General features: G+C 46.0%; 1 protein-coding gene across 1 annotated transcript in view; it reads right to left on the bottom strand.

Moving 5' to 3' along the window:
• Nucleotides 1–18,244, bottom strand: part of SUMF1 (sulfatase modifying factor 1) — a 39,571-nt gene extending 21,327 nt beyond the window's left edge. Inside the window, exons 1-3 of the mRNA XM_074151873.1 lie at nucleotides 18,011–18,244; nucleotides 12,353–12,526; nucleotides 9,810–9,884 (exon numbers count right to left, since the gene is read on the bottom strand). Coding sequence (XP_074007974.1) covers nucleotides 9,810–9,884; nucleotides 12,353–12,526; nucleotides 18,011–18,244 — 483 coding nt within the window. The remainder of the gene's footprint in view (nucleotides 1–9,809; nucleotides 9,885–12,352; nucleotides 12,527–18,010) is intronic.
• Between the last annotated feature and the right edge of the window lie 6,629 nt (nucleotides 18,245–24,873).

The following is a 24,873-nucleotide window of genomic DNA, read 5'->3' as shown; positions in this document are numbered from 1 at the left end:
TCCAAAACATGTGCTCCGTAGACTGGCAACAGATTCCTCCCGTAAAAATAGCAGCACACGCTGCCGAGGAGATCTTGGAGAGACACCCAATTAGAGGACAATATCTCCCGCGTTCCGATTAACTCTTTCCAGCACGGCCTGTCACTCGTGACGGACTCGGTGAAACCTGAGTTACACAACGGCCCCCCTACGTCAGGAAACGCAGCCCCAGGAGCAGAGCCCGTTCCAGCGGCACAGAAGCTTCAATGCTCGTTTTGGTCTGATCCCAGTCGAAAACTTGGGATTATCCAGCTCTCTGCTCCGGGATTAAAGTTTAAGAACTCGCCGTTCTGCTTCTCGCAGAGCCGTAGCGCTGTGAAGAAAAGAGAACGCCGTATGATAATACACGAACAGCTAACTTCCCCCGGCAAGCTCTCCGCTCAAATGAAGCAATTTGCAGAACTCAAGCCTGCACTCCCACCATCAGCCCGCACAAAATGCTAAGCTTTAAGTATTCCATCTTCTTTTCAAAGCAGGCTGGGATATCCTAACTTCAATTGCTCCATTAACTGGTGATTTCAAGACTTAAAGACTACTTTACAACTACCTTGAAGAAAATTCCTTCCTAAGTACACATGGGAAAAATGAAGAGGAAAGTCAGATTTATACCATTATGGTCACTGCGAGGGGAATACCCTTAAAAACACACACCAAAACCCCAGCCAATAACATGAAAACATTTGTACTGGTCTCAAATTTAACAGGGCACTGGCCATCTCGGATAAAAACAGCCCCCCACACCAGCTCCAGATTTTTTAAATTCAAATCACGTTTACATATTAGAAGAATTACCAAAAATAAACTCAACTGAGTAGCTAATCTTGGCTCCAATTCCACTTCTAACATGCAGCGAGTCACTTAACATAACAAAGCTGCAGACTTCAACCCTAAATCAGGCCCATAAAATGATGAGAAATTCATGCTGTTGTCCCGACATGTAGCACCAAAAAAAATCTTAAGCAGAGTTACTTACATCATATAACTTATAATATAACTTAAAGTAACTTAACCAAAGTTATTGCAGAGCAAGAACTTCAGCAATTTAGGAATCAACTGTCTGAAAAGAGATTTTTCAGAGTGAAAAGTAGTCTAAGTCCGGAAAAAACTGCAAGAATCCTTTATTAAGCGGTGGGTTCTTCAAGATGCACCCTCTTCAGTTTCAGAAGGTGACTTCATAGGTTACCACTTATTTGAATCGGGCTGCGTGAAGCACTGTCTACATCTTTAATTCACAAAAGCATCCTCTTGGTTGCAAAAGGGATGTGTGCGCAGGCTGGAAGCAGGGAAGTTAGGAAGCATATACCAATCGCTACCACTGGGAAGACGTGAGGAAAAAAAAAAAAGATATTCAGTAAGGAATATAATTTTTGGATGAGGTTTTATTTTATCCGTGTAAGGCAGGTATTCATAAATCTGTCTATTTTTCCTCCTCTAAGTCATATCCTAAACCCCGAACTGACAACTGAAGAAAGAGGCAGACAGAAAATAGAACATTTTTAGCAGGGAAGGGAGTTTAAGAAATAAAAATAATGGTGTGCAACAGATGAGCTACTCTCATTTAAGTGGGGCCCTGGTCACAAGTAACTTCACAGCTATTTTTCTAAGTAGCACTAACCTAGGTTCCCACCAACCCTCAGAAATGTCTTCCCTCCCACTGATTCGGGTCAGAGATGTCCTCCCACTGCCCACACACAGCTCCCAAGTGTGCATCACAGCAGCACCCACTTCCCTCTGCCCCACCTGCCAGGCACTGAAAGTCATAGAATCATGGAATGGTTCAGGTTGGAAGGGACCTTAAAGACCACCCAGTGCCACCCCCTGCCTGGGCAGGGACACCTCCCACCAGACCAGGTTGCTCCAAGCCCCCTCCAACCTGGCCTGGAACCCCTCCAGGGATGGGGCAGCCACAGCTTCTCTGGGCAACCTGGGCCAGGCTCTCACCACCCTCACAGCAAAGAATTTCTTCCCCAGATCTCATCTCAATCTCCCCTCTTTCAGTGTCAAACCCTTCCCCCTCGTCCTAGGGCTCCCCTCCCTCATCAAGAGTCCCTCCCCATCTCTCCTGGAGCCCCTTTAGGGACTGGAAGGGGCTCTAAGGTCTCCCCGGAGCTTTCTCTTCTCCAGGCTGAACCCCCCCAACTCTCTCAGCCTGTCCTCACAGCAGACGGGCTCCAGCCCTCCCAGCATCTCCGTGGCCTCCTCTGGCCATGCTCCAACAGGTCCATGTCCTTCTGTTGGTGGCCCCAGAGCCGGATGCAGCAGTCATCAGGTAATGTTAACCTCCACCTGCTTGACCGCAGAAGGCTATGAACAGACCAGCCGAGCTCTGGGACAGCAATTCAGCATTCCCAGTCATCGGGAAGCAGCAGCTATTCAGCGCTCGGGGGACACGTACCCAGGCAGCGTTCTGGCTGGTTGGTGGCACCACCTTCGTGAAGTTCTGCTCGGGATGAGAGAGATAAATCAGCACAGGGCAACGACAAAGCGTAGCCCTCCTCTCATTCAGCTCCAGAACACATCCCACCAGGAGGGGCAGTTCGAAACACTCCGGAGCCACAGAGTGGTCCCACTCAATTTTCAAGCCATTTTCCAATGGGAAGGAAAAGCCCTCAGGCAGACACGTGCCCCCTGGTCACCTTCCTGCAGCTCGGCTTCTCCTTTTCATCGGTGCACGGAAAAATGGCAGGAAGGTGACCTGTTTCTATGCAGTACATCATCTCTATAGCAACAGGCTTGTGTTTAAGTCAAACCAGCTGTAAGGGAGTCCGGGAGACACGGCAATGTAAATAGTGGGGAAGCGAGTCCCGCTCCACCGCTCAAGAGGAAGAATAGATCTCTCCCTGCCCCGTTATCAAGCTTGTCACAGTAGCTGCAATAACGGAGCCATAATCTACATATGCAGCTATAATTCATATTTGTACTTGAAAATACTCTGCAGAGAAGAGCAAACCTTCGATAATTATGTACATAAACTGAACCAAAACGTGACTGTCAAGTTCTCCACCAAATCAGTAATTAAGCACACTGAAACAGCTCACGAGTAGACAGTTGACTATTTTCTTCCAGAAGATAACTAATACTTGAAGTTGGCAGCTTCTGCAAGTCCCAGGCTATTTATTACATCAATTAAAAGTCCCAGCTCCCCAAAAGCTCTAATTACAGGAGAAACTCTTTTCACCCTTATTTTCTAAGGTTTCTAGCCTCCCTCATTAGCTCAGAAATGAAAGCAATAAGGGGTTTTGTTTAATATTGAATATTGATATTGTTTCCCTTGAGCTAAGTCCCAATATTTTAAAGTACTTTGAGACTGCAGTACCACAAAAAGGAAAAGCAGCAGCTTTATAGAGTAAGAATAAATACACTTTAAGTCATCACTTAGAGAAGAGATTTCAGACTTAATTGGAAGCGAGAACTTTAACTTTTACAAAGGGACCTTTTCCTTTGCATAAGGAAAGGTCATTGAATCTCATTCAAACAGTGCAATACTTCACAGCTGTGTCAATCCTCCAAGAAAAATAACCAAAAATATTTGATGCTAAAATCCAGTAAGATTCATTAAGTGCAAGTTTTGGAATCCAAAGAAGCTTCTTTTGAGGAACTGATATTCCTGGTGAGTTCCATCTCTGGAAGCCTATTTTTCAGCCAGCATCTGAATCTGCACTCAAGTTAAGTCATTTTTTCCAATAACTAAATGAATATGAGCTTTAAGAAAACGAGGTGTGCACGGATATATCCACAGCATGAGGCACAAGCAATGCCTGCTTTAAAGTTGTAGTTTATACTGATAAATATGGAACAATATTACTGGTAATTCCCAGTGAGAAATGCTTCCCGCACGTCGTTCTTTATCCCAGTAGCGGGAGTACAGCGTAAAATAGAGATTAACGGTTCAACAGCTCCATCTCCCCAGCTCCTCGCAGGGGACACCCGAAGCGTTGGGGGCTGCAAGAAACAGCCTCATCCACCTCTTCCTTCGATTTCGTTTTCTGATCTGAAAGGCCTCTGAAAAAGCAAAAGCCAAGTGTGGTAGAAAGGAATTTTACCCTTAAAATAGCAATAAACGTATTTGTCAACTTCTGCTTATGCATCCTATGTATGTTGACATTTTAACGGTGTCAAACTAAACCATAACCCACCCACTCCCCCCTCAAGCCACAGATCAGCAAGTTACCATTGCACGCTGTAATAATAACTTGCAGTAACTGCTGCAAACGTTGCTCCCTTCAGTATTGATCAGAAACGCTCACGTTAAACGCCTAATGTTCTCATTGGTTTGAGAAGGGGACTATGCCCGTTGAGTTACAGGCCAGGGGCGCTGCTAGAAACAGGGAAATTGCACAGTCCCAGACCACGGCAGAGGTGTCCGTACAAACAGGGATGAAAGCAGCATCTGATCGTTCTAGACTGACCAGAACTCCTTAATATGCACCCTTCTGGGGTGCCTCAAGAAGACTGTGGCCAGCAGGTGGAGGGAGGTCATCCTCCCCCTCTGCTCTGCCCTGGGGAGGCCCCATCTGGAGCACTGGGTCCAGTTCTGGGCTCCACAGTTCAAGAAGGACAGGGAACTGCTGGAGAGGGGACAGCAGAGGGCTACAAAGATGATGAGAGGCCTGGAGCATCTCTCTGATGAGGAAAGGCTGAGGGACTTGGGTCTTTTTAGTCTGGAGAAGAGAAGACTGAGGGGGGATCTGATCAACACCTATAAATACTTAAAGGGGGGGGTGTCAGGAGGATGGGACCAGTCTTTTTTCAGTGGTGCCCAGTGACAGGACAAGCGGTAACGGGCACAAACTGGAACATAAGACGTTCTAAACATAAGAAGTTCCTCCTCCTCTAAACATGAGGAGGAACTTCTTTCCTGTGAGGGTGGCAGAGATGGAACAGGCTGCCCAGGGAGGTGATGGAGTCTCCATCTCTGGAGACATTCAAACCCACCTGGACACGTTCCTGTGGGACCTGCTCTGGGTGACCCTGCTCTGGCAGGGGGTTGGAGGAGATGATCTCCAGAGGTCCCTTCCAACCCCATATCATTCTGTGATTCTGTGTAATAGCGTTTGCTCCAATCTGCCAGGGAACTCAGCCATTCTCAGACCCAAAATTCAATACCTCCTGAAGACAAACGAAGTACACGGATTTGCTTGCTTTCAGTCTCTTCATGGCAGAATTCATCTGGCCTAGAAGCAAAAATTAATTTTGCTGTCTTCCACAAGCCAAAAATAAAAACGTTCCCACTGCTCTCTCTCCCGTGAGCGAATCTGACTGACACGGCACTGCAGCCTTGGGAAGCGCTATCCTGTTTTCCTCCTTCGTGGTAGCTGCACAGCAAGGGAAACTCTGGCAGTTATTCGCAAGAGCCCTCAAATCCCCTCCCTGGCAAGCACGCCTCAGCACCTTGTCATTTCACAGACACAATCCCCGTGCTCTAGGATACATTAAAATGCCATATAAATGGCATTTTACAACGCCATGGAATAATAGCACTGGGTATGCATTTCCCCCTCTCCGCTTCCTCCTTAACTCAGTCAGGGAGATAAGAGCAGGAAAACAGTTTCATCATAAAATAACAGCAGCAAAATCTCCAAATTTTGAGCTTCTTCCATTCCCCCAAATTCTCTCAAAAGAAAAGGAAAGAAAAAAACAATCTCTGAGTGCCGAGCTATTGGCAATTCCAGGCTTTGTTTTATCTATGACATCTAATCCAAAGGCCAAGTACCCAAAGGCCATAACTTAATAGCTGTAATAGAGGCAGTAATTAGCAGCTGGTTTTAATCTGCAAGTCTGAGAGCTGCTTTTAATATGTGAAGCTATCAAAATTTGTTAAACCCACACAAAACATTTTGGTTTCAAAGGACCTTCCACTCTCACGCTAGAAAATCCTTTTTTATTTGAAAAAGCCCTCGCCAATTCCATCACTAACACCCTCATCTGCTACAGTGCTAGATGTGCGCTCTCTGCCACGTTCCCACCGCAAACTTGGAGGCCAAAACTAAAACTCAAGTTCCCAGAAACCTAGAACAATTCAATTATTGGCTGCTACACCCCTTTTTACTGCTTCCCTTCCAGAGGAGCGCTCGGTCCAACCCACATTCCTGTCGCTGTGGCTATCGGGGAGACCACCTCACCTCCAGGAAACGCACACCCAAAGCTCCAACAATTATTCTACGTGCTGAGCTGGTTTGCTCCTGCATTAGCTTTCACCAGCCCCACCTCTGTCCTCATTTAGCCGTCTGCTTCCTCTGAGGGCCTATGATAAATCTGTCTGGCTTAAAAAATGGGCAAGAAGTGGCCAAATAGAGCAAAACCCCCAGATACTCCCCAACAGACACGTGCATCTCGTTGTTTGTAGGAGCTGTTACGTACCTTTTAGTTCAGTATCTTCCCATCCACCTTTTCCCCAGTTCATTCACTGTGTATGAAATGCAACTTCCAAAATACACATTCCTGTTGCTCTTCCCCTATATCCACATTTGCATTTAGAACCCCTGGAGAAAAGCCTGATCGCAATGTGCCTGAGCCACTATGGCCAAGAGAAAACACAGCCCTTTCTCCCACCCATTTGGTGGAGGGATTTTCAGTACCAGTAACGCACCGATGTTTGTATTTTATTCCTGCTTTTTGTGGTGAAAGTTACGATTCTAGAAGGTACATACCACAAGCTAAAACACTAGTTGACTAAGATAAATATTGAGGAAAAAAAAGCCTGAACCTTCCCTGTTGCTGATCATCACAATCTGCTGATTCAAACCAATTTCATGCAATTTACACTTTTTGGGATTATATTTGAATAGTTACACTGCAGCAGCCAAGTTTTAAAATATGCTTTTTGGCTTTTTTTTTGGTTTTGTTTTTTTTTTTTTTGAAGTAATTGAATAGCATTCAATTCCTTTCACCATTTTTCCCCCAACAGACACTAGCAGAACTTAAACATTTTGGGCAATGTAACAAGAAGCGAGGTTTTATTTTCTATTGTTTAATCTAAGCTTGCAGATCCCTAAGAAGAATTTGCTTTTGCAGAACCCTTGAAGTCTGGGCCAAAAAGACACATTTTTGAGAGGCAGAAGCATATACAGACAAAATTTTAAGCTGTATTTTCAGACATTAGAGTTTTTTTTCCAGCTGTACCACTGAGCTGCCTTCTGACACCTTCTCCTTGCAGAAGTTCCTCACCAAAAGTTGGATTTCGTGGTATGTGGCTGGTGAGGGGGCAGGCAGACAGCAGGAAGAAAAGCAGCTTGAAGTTCCTTTTTCACCTCCTCACAATATTACCATGTTTTAGAACATAAGTTTGTCCACAGCATCAGCATGAATTTAAGAAGTGCCAAACTAAAAGGCAGTCACTATTCTCCATATCACTTTACCAAAATAATTAGTACAATCTTCCTCTGCGTGTATTTCAACAATACTTTGCACGCCAGCGACTCACAAAACAGCCTAATAATAAATACTGAAAACAAGGCAAAAGGACGGTCTCCTGAAGTTTACTTTTAACAAAACACAGAAAACCTTCATGAAGAAGCAGCCAAAAAAGACCAGTTTGGGCTCAGCTCCAGCTCTCTGGCATAATCCGTGTTCTGTCAGCATCACAGCCAGCACTTGGAAATTTGGCTGACACACCCAGGAAAGCGGCTCCCAACATTCTCTGTGTGTTTATACAAATAGCCAAGACTCAGCTCACACCAGCATTCTTAGGGTTTGTTTGTTTGTTTTAAACCAGAGAGCCTGGTTTAGGGATTTCTCCATCACAGAACTAGGGCAGGATAAAGCACTTCTCTAATACCGGCTGTTGGGAAGATGGGACAAGCCCATCTGCGTTTATTCTACCTCCAACACCAGTTATGCTGCTATTTGGGAAGTCCAGTTTAGTCTTTTTACGTCTCACAATACACAAATGCTTGTCCTGAACTAAAAGATAACAAACTATTCTTGTAATTGTCCATAGGAAACAAAACCCCACATTTTTTGGCAGTCATTCACAGCACACATTCACATTGGGCTTCTTTAATCTATCAGTCTGCCCCTTGAAGATAAAAAAAAAATAAAAATAAAAAAAAAAAAAATCAAACTCTACAGGCTTCCCCCCCTCAACCCAGAGCATCATTTATATAGAACAATGAATATTCCCTGCTCTAAATAATTGCACCACGCACATGGAAGAAAGAGTCTCTTTGTGTGATTAACTATTTTGGAGAAAATTAAATGACTAAATACTAACGCCCCAGCCATTCTCAGTTGTTTGTCATAATAAATAATAATCCTCTAAACTCCTGAAGTTGTACCGCAGATCAAATGGTGTGCAGAAGTAAAACCTTGCTACTGACTAGAAGAAATAACTTCATCTCAGACTGTCCCACCTCTTTCTCTGCTTATCTGGCATCAAAAGGTAGCAAAAAAAAATTGTGCTCCTCTATAGGCGCAGTTTCACTTCACACTTAGTGACATTTACCTGAACTATTGCCAAAAGATGCAGTTTCAGTCCTACTGCTGCCTCATCCCTGCCCTGTGTTTGTCCTGCTTCCCTGTGCTGATTCCAGCAGCTGCAGAATGAGCCAAGCTGGCTTCACTGATCCAAAAGGAAATTAACCAAAAAAGCAAAGAAATTCCCATCCAGAGTATATGCAACTTGAAACCACAAGCCCCCCAAAATTGCCGCACTACGCACATCCAAATTCTTTACTTCTAAGGCCGTTTTTAAAGGCACGGGACAAGAGATGTGGAAATTCAGCGTATTCATCAGACCTGAGGGTAATTCTGATGGGCAGGGACCTCAGGAGGTCATCCTGTCCAAACTTCTGCTCAAAGCAGATAAATTCATCCAGGAGATGACAAGACATAATCTGCTCACTATCGGGAGCGGTAAAGATTAACCTGTTATGGTTAAGCAGGAGGTAAATGAAGCCTAAGAGAGGCTCAGCAACACATTCCCAACAGAAGAAGAGGAAGGGGGAGGGCAGGGAAACTTCACTACCGAACTTTTGCTTATTTTTAAACCAATATTCACTTCTACTCAACAGGAAAACTGGATCAGCTTCAGTTTAATGAGCCTTGCTCCTACCAGGATCACTACGTTGCCCCAGCAAGATGCAGGGAACCGCAAAACCAGCAAGGCAGAAAGGCCAGTAACCTTAAGCCATTCACAACATAATAAAGTGTCTTACAGACTCAGGTCTGCCATAGAGATGACGCTTCTTTGCAATATTCACCTCTGGTTAACCTAGGAAAAGCACCCATGCAAGCATGGCTATCACATCAGACACAGAGATTATCCTCATTTTCTTAAATGGGTAAGATCCAGGATTTACCCACTTTGTTTGGAGGCAGGACTGCACCGGCGGAGCCTGCCACTGACACAGAGAGCGCTCTCGCAGCCAGCAGCGCTCCTGTGCTTTGTCACAGCACCTCGCTCAGTAGAGTCACCATCTCAATTCCCAAACCACCACTGTGTTACACACAGGGCAAATAACCAGCCTTCTGTCTGCCCCCACTTACTACAGTCCTAAATAATCTCTCATTTTGGAGGCAAGTAAGAGACAAGAAGGGGGTGATGCTAACTTTTGCTAATCAGGAGCAGATTTTTTTAATTGTTTGTTTAAAAACAAGAGAGACCAGAGAATAGACTGTGAATTCTCCACATCTGAGGGAGTCTATTATTCCAGACCAAACACTCCTCCATAAACCCCGTTTTTGTCCATAGCTTTGGGAACATCACACAATTTAGATATCACTGCCATAATTGCTTCCCTAAGGAAGTTTTCCCCTGCTGCGTTACTCACTGCCTGGTGGATGTCAGCCTTCACTTCTTCACTCAGCATTCCCTCAAACACAAAGGAATCCCCAAATTTCTCTGCCTGTAGAAAGAACAAAAAATTCAGCAATATTATTAAAGAAATGTTCTTCTGAAAAAAGCCACTCACATTTACAGCTTTGTCTTATCAAGGATAAGGAAATTCTAATAGTAATTTTGAGTTCTCTCTCACGGAAGCTATTTTGAAACTGAAGAGAAGGCATTTTATCTCTGGATATCGTTGTACTTCAATAGCCGCTGGACAGATGGCAGCTCATAGAGCTTCTGCAAATGTTTTTACTTCTATTAATCAAAAATGCCGTTCCAATTGTCCCAACTGCTTTAAAACGGTACAGTCAATAATCTAACATGCAAGGGCATATTTCATTTATTTTATTTTTCCTTTGGGAATCACAGTAAAAGAGTTCAGCCTTGTCACTTTCTGCTCCTTCATCAGCACTAGCACCACGTTTTAAAGTGCTGTTACAACAAATATAGAAAAGTTTAAAGTAACCCAAACATTATTTCTAAGATTATAGATAGAAACAAAAGAAACAAATGAAACAAGAAATACAAGTAATTTCAATGAATCATAGTACACGATACCAACACAGGGTTTTTCCCCTTGGTAAACTGAGTGAATGGATATACTGGGGAAGTCAAAACATGTTATCAGAATTCAACACGTGCTCTTCTCAATTTCTTCATTTTATTACAGGCATTCAAAGACTGAGAACAATCCCCATGAGCTGCCTCTGCACGCTCACAACTCCAAGAAGCACAGTTTGAAAGAACGATCCCATTCACTACCCAGATTGCAAGAAGTTTTAGTTTATGACCATTATACATTGTTTCAGAAAGGAAAGAGAAGGAAAAAACCCAAACATATCTTTTTTCTCCTGCCCAGATAGAGGCAACCAGGTTTACCACCTGAAGGACCCAGATTTCAGTCTGACACCCTCCGTTAAGCTGTATATCTGGAGGGTTTTTTTCTTCAGCTTCCTATTTACTTTCAGGTTTCAATTGCCACTGGAGTTCAGTCTAGTCCTTAATAAAAGAAAACCAAGCAGTAGGTTGGCTCTGTTTACCCACAGTAAGCAATGCGGATGTTATTAAAATACACAAAAAGCAGCTCAGCTGCATCCTAAAAAAAAAAAACCCTGCAGAATCAGTGCTGTTTACTCTAACTCTGAGCTTATTTTTCTAAATCCAGTGTAAAAGGGGGCCCCACGTGAGGGGGGAAGGGAGAAAGGGAAAGTGGAGCACCCAAGTGAGCCATGAAGCCTGGCTGAAACAGACTCCATCTGATGCTACAGTCAAATACCACAGCACATGCGCTGCTTCCAGGAGCCGTCTGCAACGAGAAAGCCCTGTTCAAGCTCAAAATTGTTAAGCAACCTTTTTTCATAATTATTGAGCTAAGAACCTGTAAAAACAGAAATAGCGCCGTAGATAAAAGAAGCCCTTCATCCACCCAGAAGGATCCCGTCTTCCAAACGAGAACCAGTTTCTCAAGTGAATTCAGCAAAGTGCCTCCTTTGAGACCTGATCGTTACCGAGGCTTTGATTTGCCTAAAAGGCCTGTCAGGGCTTCATAAAAGTTGCGTAGGAACAGTCAACTGTCAGGAAAGATCAGAGCCTCAGGCACAGGTAGCTTCTTTCTTAGAAGAACCTTAACATATTCTTTCTTAGTCCATTGTTCCCAGTAACATGCACAGAACTATTATTATACTTGCTATTATATCTTCTTTAGACAGCGGGGCTTTCTACCGCTCAGCTCATTAGCAAGTAGCTGCGCTGAACTAGCCTGCAGAGTCCTCAGCTATCATAGGGTTTTAAATCCTTTCTCCCCTGTTCTTCCAAAATAAGGAAAATCTAACAACATAGTTGTGCTGCTACAAGGATGGCCTAGGACCCAAGGGTCAAAAAAACCCAAACTAAACAAATAAAAACCAAAAGCCCTGCACAGCTATCTTCAGCCATCTGTTAGCTTCACACAGGCTGCCTGTCATTCTGCAGGGAAGATAATTAGTTCAGGTATCGAGACACTTACTAAATGCAATAGCATACATTTAAATGCCCTTTCAGACCCCTGGGCAGCAAGGCAAGACAATTTCATCTCTCCACTGCTTACATCAGAAATCCCAAGCAAATATTGTGATGTCCTTCAAAAAAAAATTTAAGAATAGCCCAAGTTTTTAAGAGGTATTTTAGAATCATGAATCATTTAGAATCATATTCTAGAACGGTTAGAGTTGGAAGGGACCTTAAAGATCATCGAGTTCCAACCCCCCTGCCCTGGGCAGGGACAACTCCACTAGAGCAGGTTGCTCCAAGCCCCCTCCAGCCTGGCCTTGAACCTCTCCAGGGATGGGGCAGCCACAACTTCTCTGAGCAACCTGTTCCAGTGTCGCACCACCCTCACAGTAAAGAATTTCTTTCTGGTATCTAATCTAAGTCTCCCCGCTTCCAATTTACCAATTTTGCCACCACAAAGCAAGCCAACAGGAGACTGTCCCCCTTCCACCTTACCTCAGTGATGTACCCAGTAGAATTCACAAATCTCTCGAAGTCCTCATTGCTGACCTCATACTGATCCATGTAGAAACTGTCGACATGGACTCTTCTAGCCGGCCATTCTCCGTCCTGCTGTATTTCGGGCTCATCAGTGCCCATTGTGAACGCTCCTCCTGGAATAGCCACCATCTGCAGAGGAAGCCACCCGAAATATTATGAAAATGAAAGACTGAAATGTCTCTGATCTGTCTTACTCCTCCCACCACCTCATTTTTGGAGGTGCTTTTGCTGTGAGCAGCATTTCACCGACAAAAACAGCACAATAAAATGGCAACAGTGGCATCCTGATCACCACCTGTTTGGCAGAAATAGGAAGCAGAATTTAAATTGAGAACAAAAGCCCCATTTGCAGCTCTTCCTACATGAGGCCTGGGTAACTCAGAACTTTTACTGAGGGTAATACTTGTGCTCTAACAAGGAGAAACACATTCCCCTACTGTACCTAAGAGTCAAGAAACAGCCAAGAAACAATCCAGAGTCCTTTCTGCTCATTTTTAAGTCAGGAATTTTTGGCATTTCACTCTATTCCTAGGAAGGCTTGATACATCAGTGAAGAATCTGGAGATTACGAAACTGTGAAGTGCTCTTTTGTGGACAAGCCTCTGCTTGATTGCATAGTAACTACACGTGGGGTTTCATTTAATAACAGGCACGTGCAGCGTTTTATTACCAAGCACGCAGCTCACTGGCAGGTAGGCACAGCACCTGCAGCTCTGTCTGCCAGGGACCAGACAAACTTCCCAGTCAGATATAATCCACTCCTCTGGAAGACTGGCCTCAGGCAAGAGCCTCAAACTTCAGAAGTTAAGGAGAAGTGAAAGAATAACATTTTAAATGTTTTCCCTTTAAGGCCTCAGTCAGTTTCCAGAGAAACAAAACACATTTTCCTTCAGCTTCAGTGGGCTCTTTTTGGGAAGATGGAGGCCCCAGAGGTCTTGTTCCTCATCAGATGTTTCCTGGGAGCCCTCTAAAGAGCACAGACTGAGCAACGCACTCCTCACCCAAACAGCACAAGCATCCAGGATCCCTGCTCAGAAGCTTGTGCTGGAATGGAGAATGACAACGCAGGCTGCGTAAAAACTTCCCAATGGGCAGGGGATGTCTCAAGGGCTGGCTACCCAAGAGCTAGTTCACCAAGATGTTACCCAACCGATCATCAACAGGTGAAAGAACTGGGGAAGAAAACTCCCTCTCCTTTCTTTTCAGTATTCCTGAGCCACCTTCACCCCTAACTCACATTGAATTCAGCTACCTTGTTCCTCCTCTGGCAACAACCAGAGGCTTGTGAGTGGGTGAGCCCCCAAATCACAGAATCACAGAATATTTTTGGTTGGATGGGACCTTTGAGATCGAGTCCCATCAAAAAAAAAAAAAAAAAAACCACACACAACCAAAAAATCCCAGAACACCAAAACCAAACCAAACGCCCACAACCCCACCCCACCCACAAACAGACACAACCAACAATCTCGGGCACTAGAGCATGCCCTGAAGTGCCATGTCTACACGTTTCTTCAATACCTCCAGAGACAGCGACTCCACCACCTCCCTGGGCAGGCTGTTCCAGTGCCTGACCACTCTCTCAGTAAAGTCATTCTTCCTAATATCTAATCTAAACCTCCCCTGCCCCAACTTCAGACCATTTCCTCTGGTCCTGTCATTATTCCCTTGGGAGAAGAGGCCAACACCCACCTCTCTACACCCTCCTTTCAGGTAGTTGTAGAGGGCAATGAGGTCCCCCCTCAGCCTCCTCTTCTCCAAACTAAACATGCCCAGTTCCCTCAGCCTCTCCTCATATGACTTGTTCTCTAACAAGAGCCAGCCAGCACTGACATCCCCTGTGGCAAGTGATCTGGCATGTCATACCGCACCTGAACGTACCCCGGCAGTGAGCTGTGACCACACATTACTCTTACAAGGAATTCCAGCTGGCAGACCAGTGACAGAACCTAAAAGGAGCAAAGCCAGTTCCAAGAGCACCATGATTTTTTTTTTTTTCCCCAAAGATCCTGATGCTTGGTTCACATGAAATTCAAGTCTCGTAATAGAAGCATTCACTGAGAGAGAAATTTCCAGAGTATTACACTTCTAACACTACTCCAGAAGCATTGTTTAAGTTCTGACACAAAAAGAAGCCCAGGTTCTAGATGTACAAGAGTTCAAACAAAATTCCATATACATCTAGCAGAATAACACAGTATGCCACATGTATATTAAACGCAGCCAAAATACAGATGTAGTGTAAAAAAAAGTGAACTGATGTAACATTATTTAGAGTTTGGTTCACAGAACCAAACAGGAACTTTGGGCTTTGTAAGTATAGCCGGTTTGCAGCATGGCCTAGATTATAGGACCTTGACTCTTCTATAGTTGGAATTTTGGGTTGTTTTATTTTTCTTAATTTACAAGACTCTCTTCATAAAGTTGGATGCTTTCACCAAAACAATCTAACTGGATGCCCACGGTGACTCACAAGCCAGAAAAATGAAAAGAAACATTAGTTACCTTCCAGCATCTGGAGTTTATTTTTATTTATCTAGTTATACCGTACCACATGATCAGTAAATAAGTTCACATCAGCTATCCAGCACCTCTCCCTACTCTTCAGAGAACTTGGAGTATTTGACATAACTGTACATATCCAATTTCATTGTTTCTTCTCCACTACAGATCTCTCTTTTTGCTTGGATCTCTCCCAGCGACACTTAAAATTCACACAACTTGCAAAAGGCCTGTAAGAAGCGCTACAAATACTTTTTCCTTTGAACTAACCACATTTGAAGCAAGCTGCACCCTCATAACTTTTTCCTCCACTAAAAAAGAATCTGAGCACTTACAGATTGCCTTTAACTGAATCCATAAAAGGGCTTCAGGATAAATTTGCTTACATTTTTTAGGACTTAGGGAATGACACTGTGGTACAAAATTGCACCGCTTCCTTCCTTCCAATCTCTTTCCAACCCACTGTAGCTAAAACAACTCGTTGAAGCAGTCTTCAAAGCAAGATTCAGAGTTCACTAGTGAGCCGCTGTCTAAAAGCACGTGAAAAATTAACTCTTGCTTTACAGCCCAGCATTCCTCTCCAAGCCCTGAAAAACCTCGATCATTGCCAGGGTATGTCCAAAGGCTTCCTCATGAACCTGCTGCTCTCGCAGTGCTCATACAAGGAGAGCTGAGACTTCTGGCACGCCCACCAACGTTGTGTCCAACACTGACACCAAATATTGATTCCCCACTGAGTCTCATTTCACAGTTCCACCTCCTGTTTGGAAACAGGACCCTCCTTGGACAGCCAGCTTCGTGGTAACACCACATCAGAGGCTGCAAAGCTCAGAGGTCTGATGGTGCTCTTCGGTTGAGAACAGTGGAACGCAGCACTAAATGAAGAACAGACTTTCTGCACGGACATCACATCCAGAAACCACAGTTGTGTAGTTAATTAAGCAGCTTTAACATCCAGTTTTAAAATACAGGTGGCTAACACAGAGGAACTAATCTCTAATAAATATCAAAGTTGAACTGTGGGGGCAGAAATCACAGAATGCTATGGGGTTGGAAGGGACCTCTGGAGATCATCTAGTCCAACCCCCTGCCAAACAGGTCACACAGGAACGTGTCCAGGAGGGGTTTGGAATGTCTCCAGAGAAGGAGACTCCACCACCTCTCTGGGCAGCCTCTTCCAGGGCTCTGCCACCCTCACAGGAAAGAAGTTCCTCCTCATGTTTAGATGGAACTTCTCATACTCAAGTTTGTGCCCGTTACCTCTTGTCTTGTCACTGGGCATCACTGAAAAAAGACTGGCCCCATCCTCCCGACACCCACCCTTTAAGTATTTATAGGTGTTGATCAGATCCCCCCTCAGTCTGCTCTTCTCCAGACTAAAGAGACCCAAGTCCCTCAGCCTTTCCTCACCAGAGAGATGCTCCAGGCCCCAAATCCAACAGCAGAGGCTGACATATACATCATTTACCATTTTAGGTAGAGTGTGCAACAATAATTGCCTGTATCTTCACAATGTTACTTCACTTGCATATACAGTTCATTGTCCTCAAAGCTCAACTTGAACAACAGGGACCACATTTGCCTATGATTATAGTTACACTGAAAGTGTTATGGTAACGTAGAGCAGACCCACTGAAGTATTAGCTCCCCCTTTCTAAAGATGTAGGGGAAATAATTCACCTCATTTGTGGTTGAGGTAGAAGCCAATTTTTCCCTCCACTTCCCTTTTGATAGAAATGTTCTCTAGCTGAGCATAAACAAGTTATGTTGTGAACATGGCTTAAAACCCAGCTGCAACTAGTTTTCATTATCTGCTGTTGAAGTTGCCAGCTGCCTTGCCTAAGGTAAGATTTTTTTCACCCTACAGTGAAAATGGTGAAATTACATGAAATGTAGATCAGTGACATAGTCCCCAAGCGCCTTATAGATTATTTAATTCGAAATCTATAAATACACTCAAATTTCTTAAGTGCAGCCTGCAATAGTAAAGCCATAATTACCTCTGCACATTCTTCCCTTTACCTGCTAAATGTCTGCGTTGCCTGCAGGACACAGGCTGTCCCCAAGCTGACACAGCTTCCCTGTTTACACCACCAGGAGGCAATTAGAGAGTCAGCCCCTCACATTTTAACTATTTGCAAGCCATCTCGCACAAGAACAAGATATAAGTCTGCTGTGGTATGATTCTGTCTGCCAAAGGTTAGTAGCACCTTTTATGAAAGGAAACAGCAATCCTGTCTCTAATACCTGAAGACGTCTCATCCACTGGATGGGCATTTGGTCTGCAACCATACAAAGAGTCTCAGTATCACATTTGGCACTGTCATAGCACATCAACCCACTGTAACCACTGCCTTCATCAAGAAGGCACACTCAGCTGTGGACGGCCTTTCAGAAGAGCAGCAGAAATAGAAAGGAATAAGCAATTAAAGAGACACAAAAAGAACCTGAAAAGCTATCTAGATACGGATACCTAAATGATGACTGTGCTAAAACAGACACAAGAGACCCGACACATCACTTGCCAGTGTTTCAATTCCATTAATACCAATACAGACCTAAAAAAGATGCCGGGGGGACCACAGTAGTATTGATATTCATCAAGTCAGGGACTACACTAACTGAGCTACCACCTCCCCAGCCCAGACGGCAACAGACAGCCTCACTCCAGCATACTCTGGCACGTTTTCCCGGTGTTGGCCGGGTAAAGGTGTGGGGAGGCTTACCAAAACAGCCAGTCAAGAAAAACACCTCAAATCGGTTCATCTCATCTCAGCTTTGCACAGGGAGGAGCAGTCGGGGGGGACACGGGTGGGGATGCAGGCCCAGGCCTCTCTCCATTTTCAAGAGCACCCGAACCCGAATGTCCCGGGAGACGGGGGGGTGGGTGGGAGCGGGGGGGTGTCCCTGAGCGGGAAAAGCAAGGGGGTACTCGCCGGACCACCCGCGCCGGTGCCGAGACTTTCACGAGTTCCACCCCAGACGGCCGCGAAACGGCTTGAATTCGAGTCCCTACACGCTCCGGTCACCTTCGAGCACCGCAGGAGGCCCCGCTACCAGACGCTCAGCCCCCCACCCCGGGGGGTCGGAAACAACCGCCACGCCGCTCACCGGCCCGTGCCCGGTGCTCCGCCCGCCGCCCGCTGCTGCCGCCGCTGCCGAGTACCGCCGCGCCGCCGCCTCCCGCCCGTCCCCGCCGCTCCGGCTAGTGCTGCAGCCGCAGTCCCCGCCAGGAGCCGCCTCCCCCGCGGCGCCGGCGGCCACCGCCGCCAGCCCCATCAGCAGGAGGAGGAGAAGGATGAAGCAGCGGGGCAGCCGGGCGCGGGGTGCTGCGGGCGCAGCCATGTTGGCGGAAGCACCACGTGCCGCCAGCGGTCAGGTGACGCGCCGCGCCTTAAGGGGGCCGCGCCTCCGGCAGCCCGTCCTGAGGTGGCTCCGCGGCGTGCCTTTTCCGTTGCCTAAGAATAACGGGGCGCGGAAGCGAAGGCGGCCTGAACGAAGCGCGCAGAGCGGCGCCTTGGCGGAGACGCGATCCCCGGCGGCCTGGTACCTCCCGGGCTGCGGTTAACGCGCAGGGAAGGCGGGTTGGTGCGAGGCGTGTGTGCCGTGCTGGCCGCGGTCAGCGCTCCTGAGGAAAACGTGTCGGTGGAATGAAGGCGGGGAGGTCTGCGCTCCCGAAAATAACTTCTGAAGTATGCCGGCAGTGTGCCCAGGTGGCCACGAAAGCCAACGGCATCCTGGCTTGTGTTAGAAACAGCGTGAGCAGCAGAAGTAGGGAGGCGATTGTGCCCCTGTACTCGGCACTGGTGAGGCCACACCTGGAGTATTGCGTCCGGTTTTGGGCACCTCAATCCAAGAGAGATGTCGAGGTGCTGGAGCGAGTGCAGAGGAGGGCAACGAAGCTGGTGAAGGGCCTGGAAAACAAATCCTATGAAGAGCGGTTGAAGGAGCTGGGACTGTTTAGTATGAGGAAGAGGAGGCTGAGGGGAGACCTCATCACTCTCTACAACTACTTGAAAGGACACTGTAGAGAGGTTGGTGCTGGTCTCTTCTCACAAGCAAATAGCGATAGAACAAGAGGGAACGGCTTCAAGCTCCAGCAGGGTAGGTTTAGACTGAACATTAGGAAAGAATTTTTCACAGAAAGAGTGGTCGGGCATTGGAACAGGCTGCCCAGGGAGGGGGTTGAGTCACCATCCCTGGATGTGTTTAAGAGCCGTTTAGATGTGGTGGGGGGGGATATGGTGTAGGGGAGAACTTTGTAGAGTAGGGTAGATGGTTGGACTCGATGATCCCAAGGGTCTCTTCCAACCTAGACGATTCTATGATCCATCAGTATGACCTCTCGGCACGGCAGGGCCGCTCGCTGCTCCTCTCGCCTTGGCGGGCAGACGATGGGGAAACGCAGAGGCTGCCGTCAAGTATTCCCACTTCCAGACACCAAAACCTGGGAGTAGGGGTCATTGGAGGTGACGGGTCTGCCATTTAGCAACCTTCGGAGGAAGGGGAAGTTCACATGGCACCAGTCTCGCTGGGCAGAAGGGTGGACCTGGCCCCTGTGTGACCTTTGGCCATCACTTCTGGTCCCTGGCACAAGGGCTCCTCTGCGCCTCGGTCTCCGGCTGAGCATATCGCGCTCCTGTGCGGGGTTTAAACACTTCATTTCTTTCTCTTTCTCTTCTTTCTTTTTCTCTTCTGCAGCAAATCGCTGCCACGAAACTTTGGCTGCACAGTCCCCATGCGTATCGGGAAAAAACTACATTAAATATTTTGAGTTAATATCCCAGGGAATGAGCAAAGATGTCTTTCGGCTGATCGGCCAGCAGCAGGTAGGAAGCACTGAGGGCAGGGGCTCCCGCGAGGGGCAGGTGTAAGCGCTCACACCTTTGCGCTCAACAGCAGCGTGTAACATCTGAGCCTTCCTCCCGAGAGAACCCTCACCTCCTCTGTTAACGGGGGTGATGCAACTCAGCGTCAGTTCAGAATAAGGACTTAGGAAAAAAAAATAAAGAAATGGTAAATTCCTCAGGCACTTCTGCTCGTGTGTGTCTATCCTGGGATTTGGGATTTGGGATTTTTCACGTTTAAAAATGGGGTTTACCGAGTATGACATAAGCAGTCTTTATGGCAAAAACATCGCCATGGAGGGGGGAAAATCATCACTGGAGGAACAAAAGGAGAAACCCGCTTTTCTTTCCAAGTGAACTTGGAAAGCTGCAGCTTTGGGGTTTTTTTGCAGGGGTTTTCTGTGTAGGTGCCGGAGAGGCAGTTTGTCACAGGGCAGGTGAACGGCAGCACGCTCCTGTGCCAGCCGAGCAGGTCGGGAATGGAAACGAGCTTCGCAGAGGCACAATGGCCTCCCGCCTCGCTCTTGGGAGAGGCAGCAATTTGCTGCGAGTAGCAAGAAGCAAATTACAGCCCTGCTCCATGCCAGCTCGGCTGGCTGGGATTCTGCCATCAAAGCAAAGGCTCTTCCCACCCTCTGTCCCCCCGCTAAGGAGCTCGGGAAGCAAGAGGTGCCACCTTCTGTGACACAAATCCTGCTCCTTCATTTGCAGGCAGAAGGGGTGCTCTGCCTTTGTATTCCCGCATAGGAACTGCACAGGTGGGGATTAGCATCTCCATCCAGAGCTGTCGGTACCTGCTGTATTCCTTTGTTTTCTTTCCTTTTTCCAGTGGTTCCCTGTAGCCATTGAAGATTTTGGTGCTCTGTCATGTAAACCTTCACTTTGTGTGGGAGCTTCTCTGCAGGACTGTCAGCAAAATGGAGCTTCTGGATCCTCCACTACACTGAAAGAAATCCCTACTCATTCTGTGGGATATTAATTCAAATTATTTTCTATAATTTTTCCCTACGCAGGTTAGTACTGTGCAGAAAAAAGAAGCATGGCCACAGCGAAGGAGGGTTTGGTTTGGTTTGTGTTGGCACTGGAAAGGAACACTATTCAACTCTATTTGCTGTATGAAATTTTCCTGTGTGTAAAATGACAGTGCTGGGAGTCGTCACAAGCGTGCGTTTCAATTACCCATCATTAGTCCCTTCTGCCCCGTGACGTACTTAGAAAAGCAGCAGAGTGCAGGAAAACGTGAATACAAATTTAATTATAAAATCAACCTTTGCTGCTTCAGGGTCAGCAAATGTAAACACTCCTTTTATATTGAAACAGTGATCACCAGAGAATCTCTATGAAAATACAAAGTAAACATATCTTATTTTTTCCTTCCACATTTCCAATGCAATTTACTGAAATAACAGCAAAATCTCAGTATCCAAATTCTACAGTCTTCTAGAACTGAAAGCAGCCTGCCAAGATAACTTCCCCTTATTAAAGCCGTGGTATTCTGGCTGTGTCATGATGGAATTGAAGAAAATCAGCTCATTTCCAATGCGCTGGGACAGTTCTCTAGTGTATCTTGCCCACTCATTCTCATTGCTCTTCCTAGAATTCTTTTCTGCATCATTTGTGCCCTTTCATCAGGAAGGTTTATGTTCATTATTCTCTCAGGAGACTAGATGAAATAATTACAATTACCAGTTTGCTTCCGAGCGACATCCAACTTCCAGTTTGTAATCCTGAGGACTTTTGAGAACTTTTGCTGCTGTCATTTATTGATGATGTTTGTGCTCCTAAGTCATTTGTTCACAGGCAGCTAATCTCTTCTGTGCAGGGTTTAATTATTCTCTTTTCTTGCACCGAGCGCACCATGCTTCAGGATTAAGACACTAATTTCACTGTTATTAAAATATTACAGACACAAGAGACTTTCCAGCACATAGCTGAGAAGCTGAGGTGTTGCCCAGCGTTTGTCCTTATTGTTAGTGGTGCTTTTCATCCCTAATTCTGCAGAGCTGGAAGGGACAGTTCTGACCACGGGAAGCTTTTGTCATCATCTGCCTCATTGCGAAGACCAGCCACAAGCAGGGTTAGACAGTTTGATCCTTAGAGTCCTGGTGGCTGCCTGGAATATCTTCTCTTCTAATTTTTTCTTCCAGGGATGCTGCTTGTGCAGCTGAACCAAGAGCAGAGACAAAAAGAAACCACATGAACCCACCCAGCAGGCGGGTGGGTTTTCCCGTCCAAAATAGTCCAAAGGAGTCAACAGTTAAATGCAAATTCGGTAGCATAAAACAAGATAATATTGGTCTTATTCTTGGCAAATGAAAGACTTCAAACTTCATCTTAACATCTTTCCTCAATGTTGAATTCACATAATTGCTACAAATTGTGATGAACCAGACAGGTTCAGAAAGGAGAAAAAGAACAGACTTCTCCAACAGCAAAAAAAATAAATAATCTCTCTTGCAAGGTGTTTTCCTGTGGCTGAAATCACATATGTGATTGGGCTAAACATCTATATTACAGCACTCTAAAGACTGAAGTGCTGTCTACCAAGTAGTATTTTTTTCACCGTTTCCTCTCTGGATTCGTAAATACTTCCGATTCCTTAGACCCTCTTTGTGTACGAGCGTGTGATCTAAGCCCAACCCCTTGTTTGCTGCTGAGCGAACAGGACTCCATTCCCTATCTCAGGGGCTACCTGCTACAGTTCACATTATCAATGAAACAATTAAGAGAATAAGTCTATGCTACTTCTGAGTGCAAAATTTTTCATTCACCAACTGCTCTACCTTTACATCTCTTCTTAAAGCTATAAAGTCATAGGAACCTTGTGAATTCCCTGTGCCCACAGCAGCATCCTAAAGCAAGTTCCCAAAGAGAAATGGAAACACTCTCCACTGTTGGAAATTTTCCTGATGATGATCTTATCTTTGCCAATACCCCTTCAAATCTAGCAAGTTCTTTGTGGCACCTGATCAGTATTTTTGGCTGAAGGGCCTTCCGTAGCACAACCTCCACAGCCTTTGAAGAACTGACCAAGACCCAGAAGCAAATGTAGTCCATGGGAGAAAATGCAGCCTTTGAGATTCTACCTTCCGGAGAGGCTGCAAGATCAAAGGACTGGAAGGCTGCAGAACCAGCAGGAGACAAAGGACGTGGCTGCTAAAGGAGAAGCATGGAGAGATGTCTGCAACTCTTTGGACAAGGAACTGAGGATTTGCAGGCTGGGATAGAGCAGAGTGTCCCCAGGTCTCCTCCACTGTGTCCTATGCATCTCATATCCACAGAACTTCATACTGTCAGGCTGAGTGTGGCTGGGGCCGTCCGTCCTCTGTCTGCAGGAAATCTCCCCAAACTATGGCTTACATTACCTGCAATTCCTAACACACTGCTGCTCTTATTTAGCACTCGGTAATGAAGATATTTCAAGGCACACTGCTAGCATAACCACTAAGGGTGTTCAGCGGGAAAAGCTCTGCCACTGGCTGCAGTGACAGTCCTTATGTCACTGCCTAAGAGCACCAGACGTTCTAGCCATTCACTGCCCTCAGCCTACTGAACTCATCCAGAGATTAGATTTGATTACATGAGAATTCATTAGGATTACCTAATTATATTAGGCACCATTACTCTGCCAAATTTCTGATGAGTAATGGCTTGTAGTATTGCAGCCATTTATGAAAATCATAGAACCCTATTCACTGACCTTCGCTTAAGTTCCTAAGCCATGGACTTCAACTTCTGCATGTCCCTTGCTTGACAGCCATAATTACAACTCCTTCGATGTTATTTTTTAACGAAGAACCAGTATAGGGGTAAGTTGTGTTGACTGGACCACTGGCTGATCCGGACTCATTCCCTTTCTCCAGCGGCGGTCGGCTGCTGTCGAGAGGGAAAGAAGCAACAAGCGGTGACACACCGGTTCCTACCTGCTGTGGAGGGCAGCAGGAAGGTGTGGGCGGCAGGGAGAGGAGGGAAGTGTTTTCTTCACCTGATTATGCCAATTGAAGTGAGACAGCAGTTCTGCAGCACAAACAACTCCATCCACTTCTGCGAGGCACTTTGTGCTGCCAAACACCGCCATGTGTACCCTACAGAGGGCATAAAAACTACCGTATTATCTTTGACAATATACCTTGGCTGATATTTTAAGGACAAACAATTGCATAATATAATAAATAAAATGAAAGGGTACTTTTTTTTTTTTATTGCTGCCTGTCATTCTGGCTTAAGTTCCATTGTCAGTAGACAGGCTTTAACGTTAGCAGCATCTCTGTGCCAGATAGTCTTACCGAAGAGGAAACCAAGTAAAAATCACTGCTTTCAAAGTTTTAAACAATTCTTCTGCAAAACTGCTGGTTTACCCCACATTTCTGCACTTCGGTAAGCTGACCATTCTCAGGGAAAGGCTTTGACCTTCCAATAATGGAATTACCCCAGAGGTGGAAGCAGTATGTGTAAATAATCTGGCGAAATCGCAATCCATTATAGTTCAGCGCACAGGTTTAAGTGTGGTTTCTCCGCTACTTTGCGTGTCCCAAACCATGCAAAGACCTGCATTTACAAAGGATTTATTTGTCCTGGTTTGATTTTCTTGTGGTTTATGCGGCTGCTAAAACTGTGCTGGTGTATCTCAATACTCAGGACAGTCCCACCTGCCTCCCACCACCCACCTGGTGCCAGGGCTCTGTCTGAAGCCCCTGGGATGAAATAACGGTTTTGATCCCCCGAATTTAGGACAACCTTGAACATATGAGCCTGGCAGGAGCTGAAGAGCACCCACAGCAGTGCCTGGGCCCAGGGGGCCTGTGGTGCCAGCCCTGCTACGAGGGTCACAGAATCATGGAATAGTTTATGTTGGAAGAGACCTTTAAAGATCATCCTGTGCCACCCCTTGCCCTGGGCAGGGACACCTCCCACCAGACCAGGTTGCTCCAAGCCCCCTCCAACCTGGCCTTGAACCCCTCCAGGGATGGGGCAGCCACAGCTTCTCTGGGCAACCTGGGCCAGGGTCTCACCACCCTCACAGCAAAGAAGTTCTCCCCCAGATCTCATCTCAATCTCCCCTCTTTCAGTGTCAAACCCTTCCCCCTCCTCCTAGGGCTCCCCTCCCTGATCCAGAGTCCCTCCCCA

The sequence above is a fragment of the Numenius arquata genome, chromosome 8, assembly GCF_964106895.1.
Source record: "Numenius arquata chromosome 8, bNumArq3.hap1.1, whole genome shotgun sequence".
NCBI classification, from domain to species: domain Eukaryota; kingdom Metazoa; phylum Chordata; class Aves; order Charadriiformes; family Scolopacidae; genus Numenius; species Numenius arquata.
The sequence above is the reverse complement of the archived record's forward strand: the minus strand, read 5'-3'. Positions and strand labels throughout refer to the sequence as shown.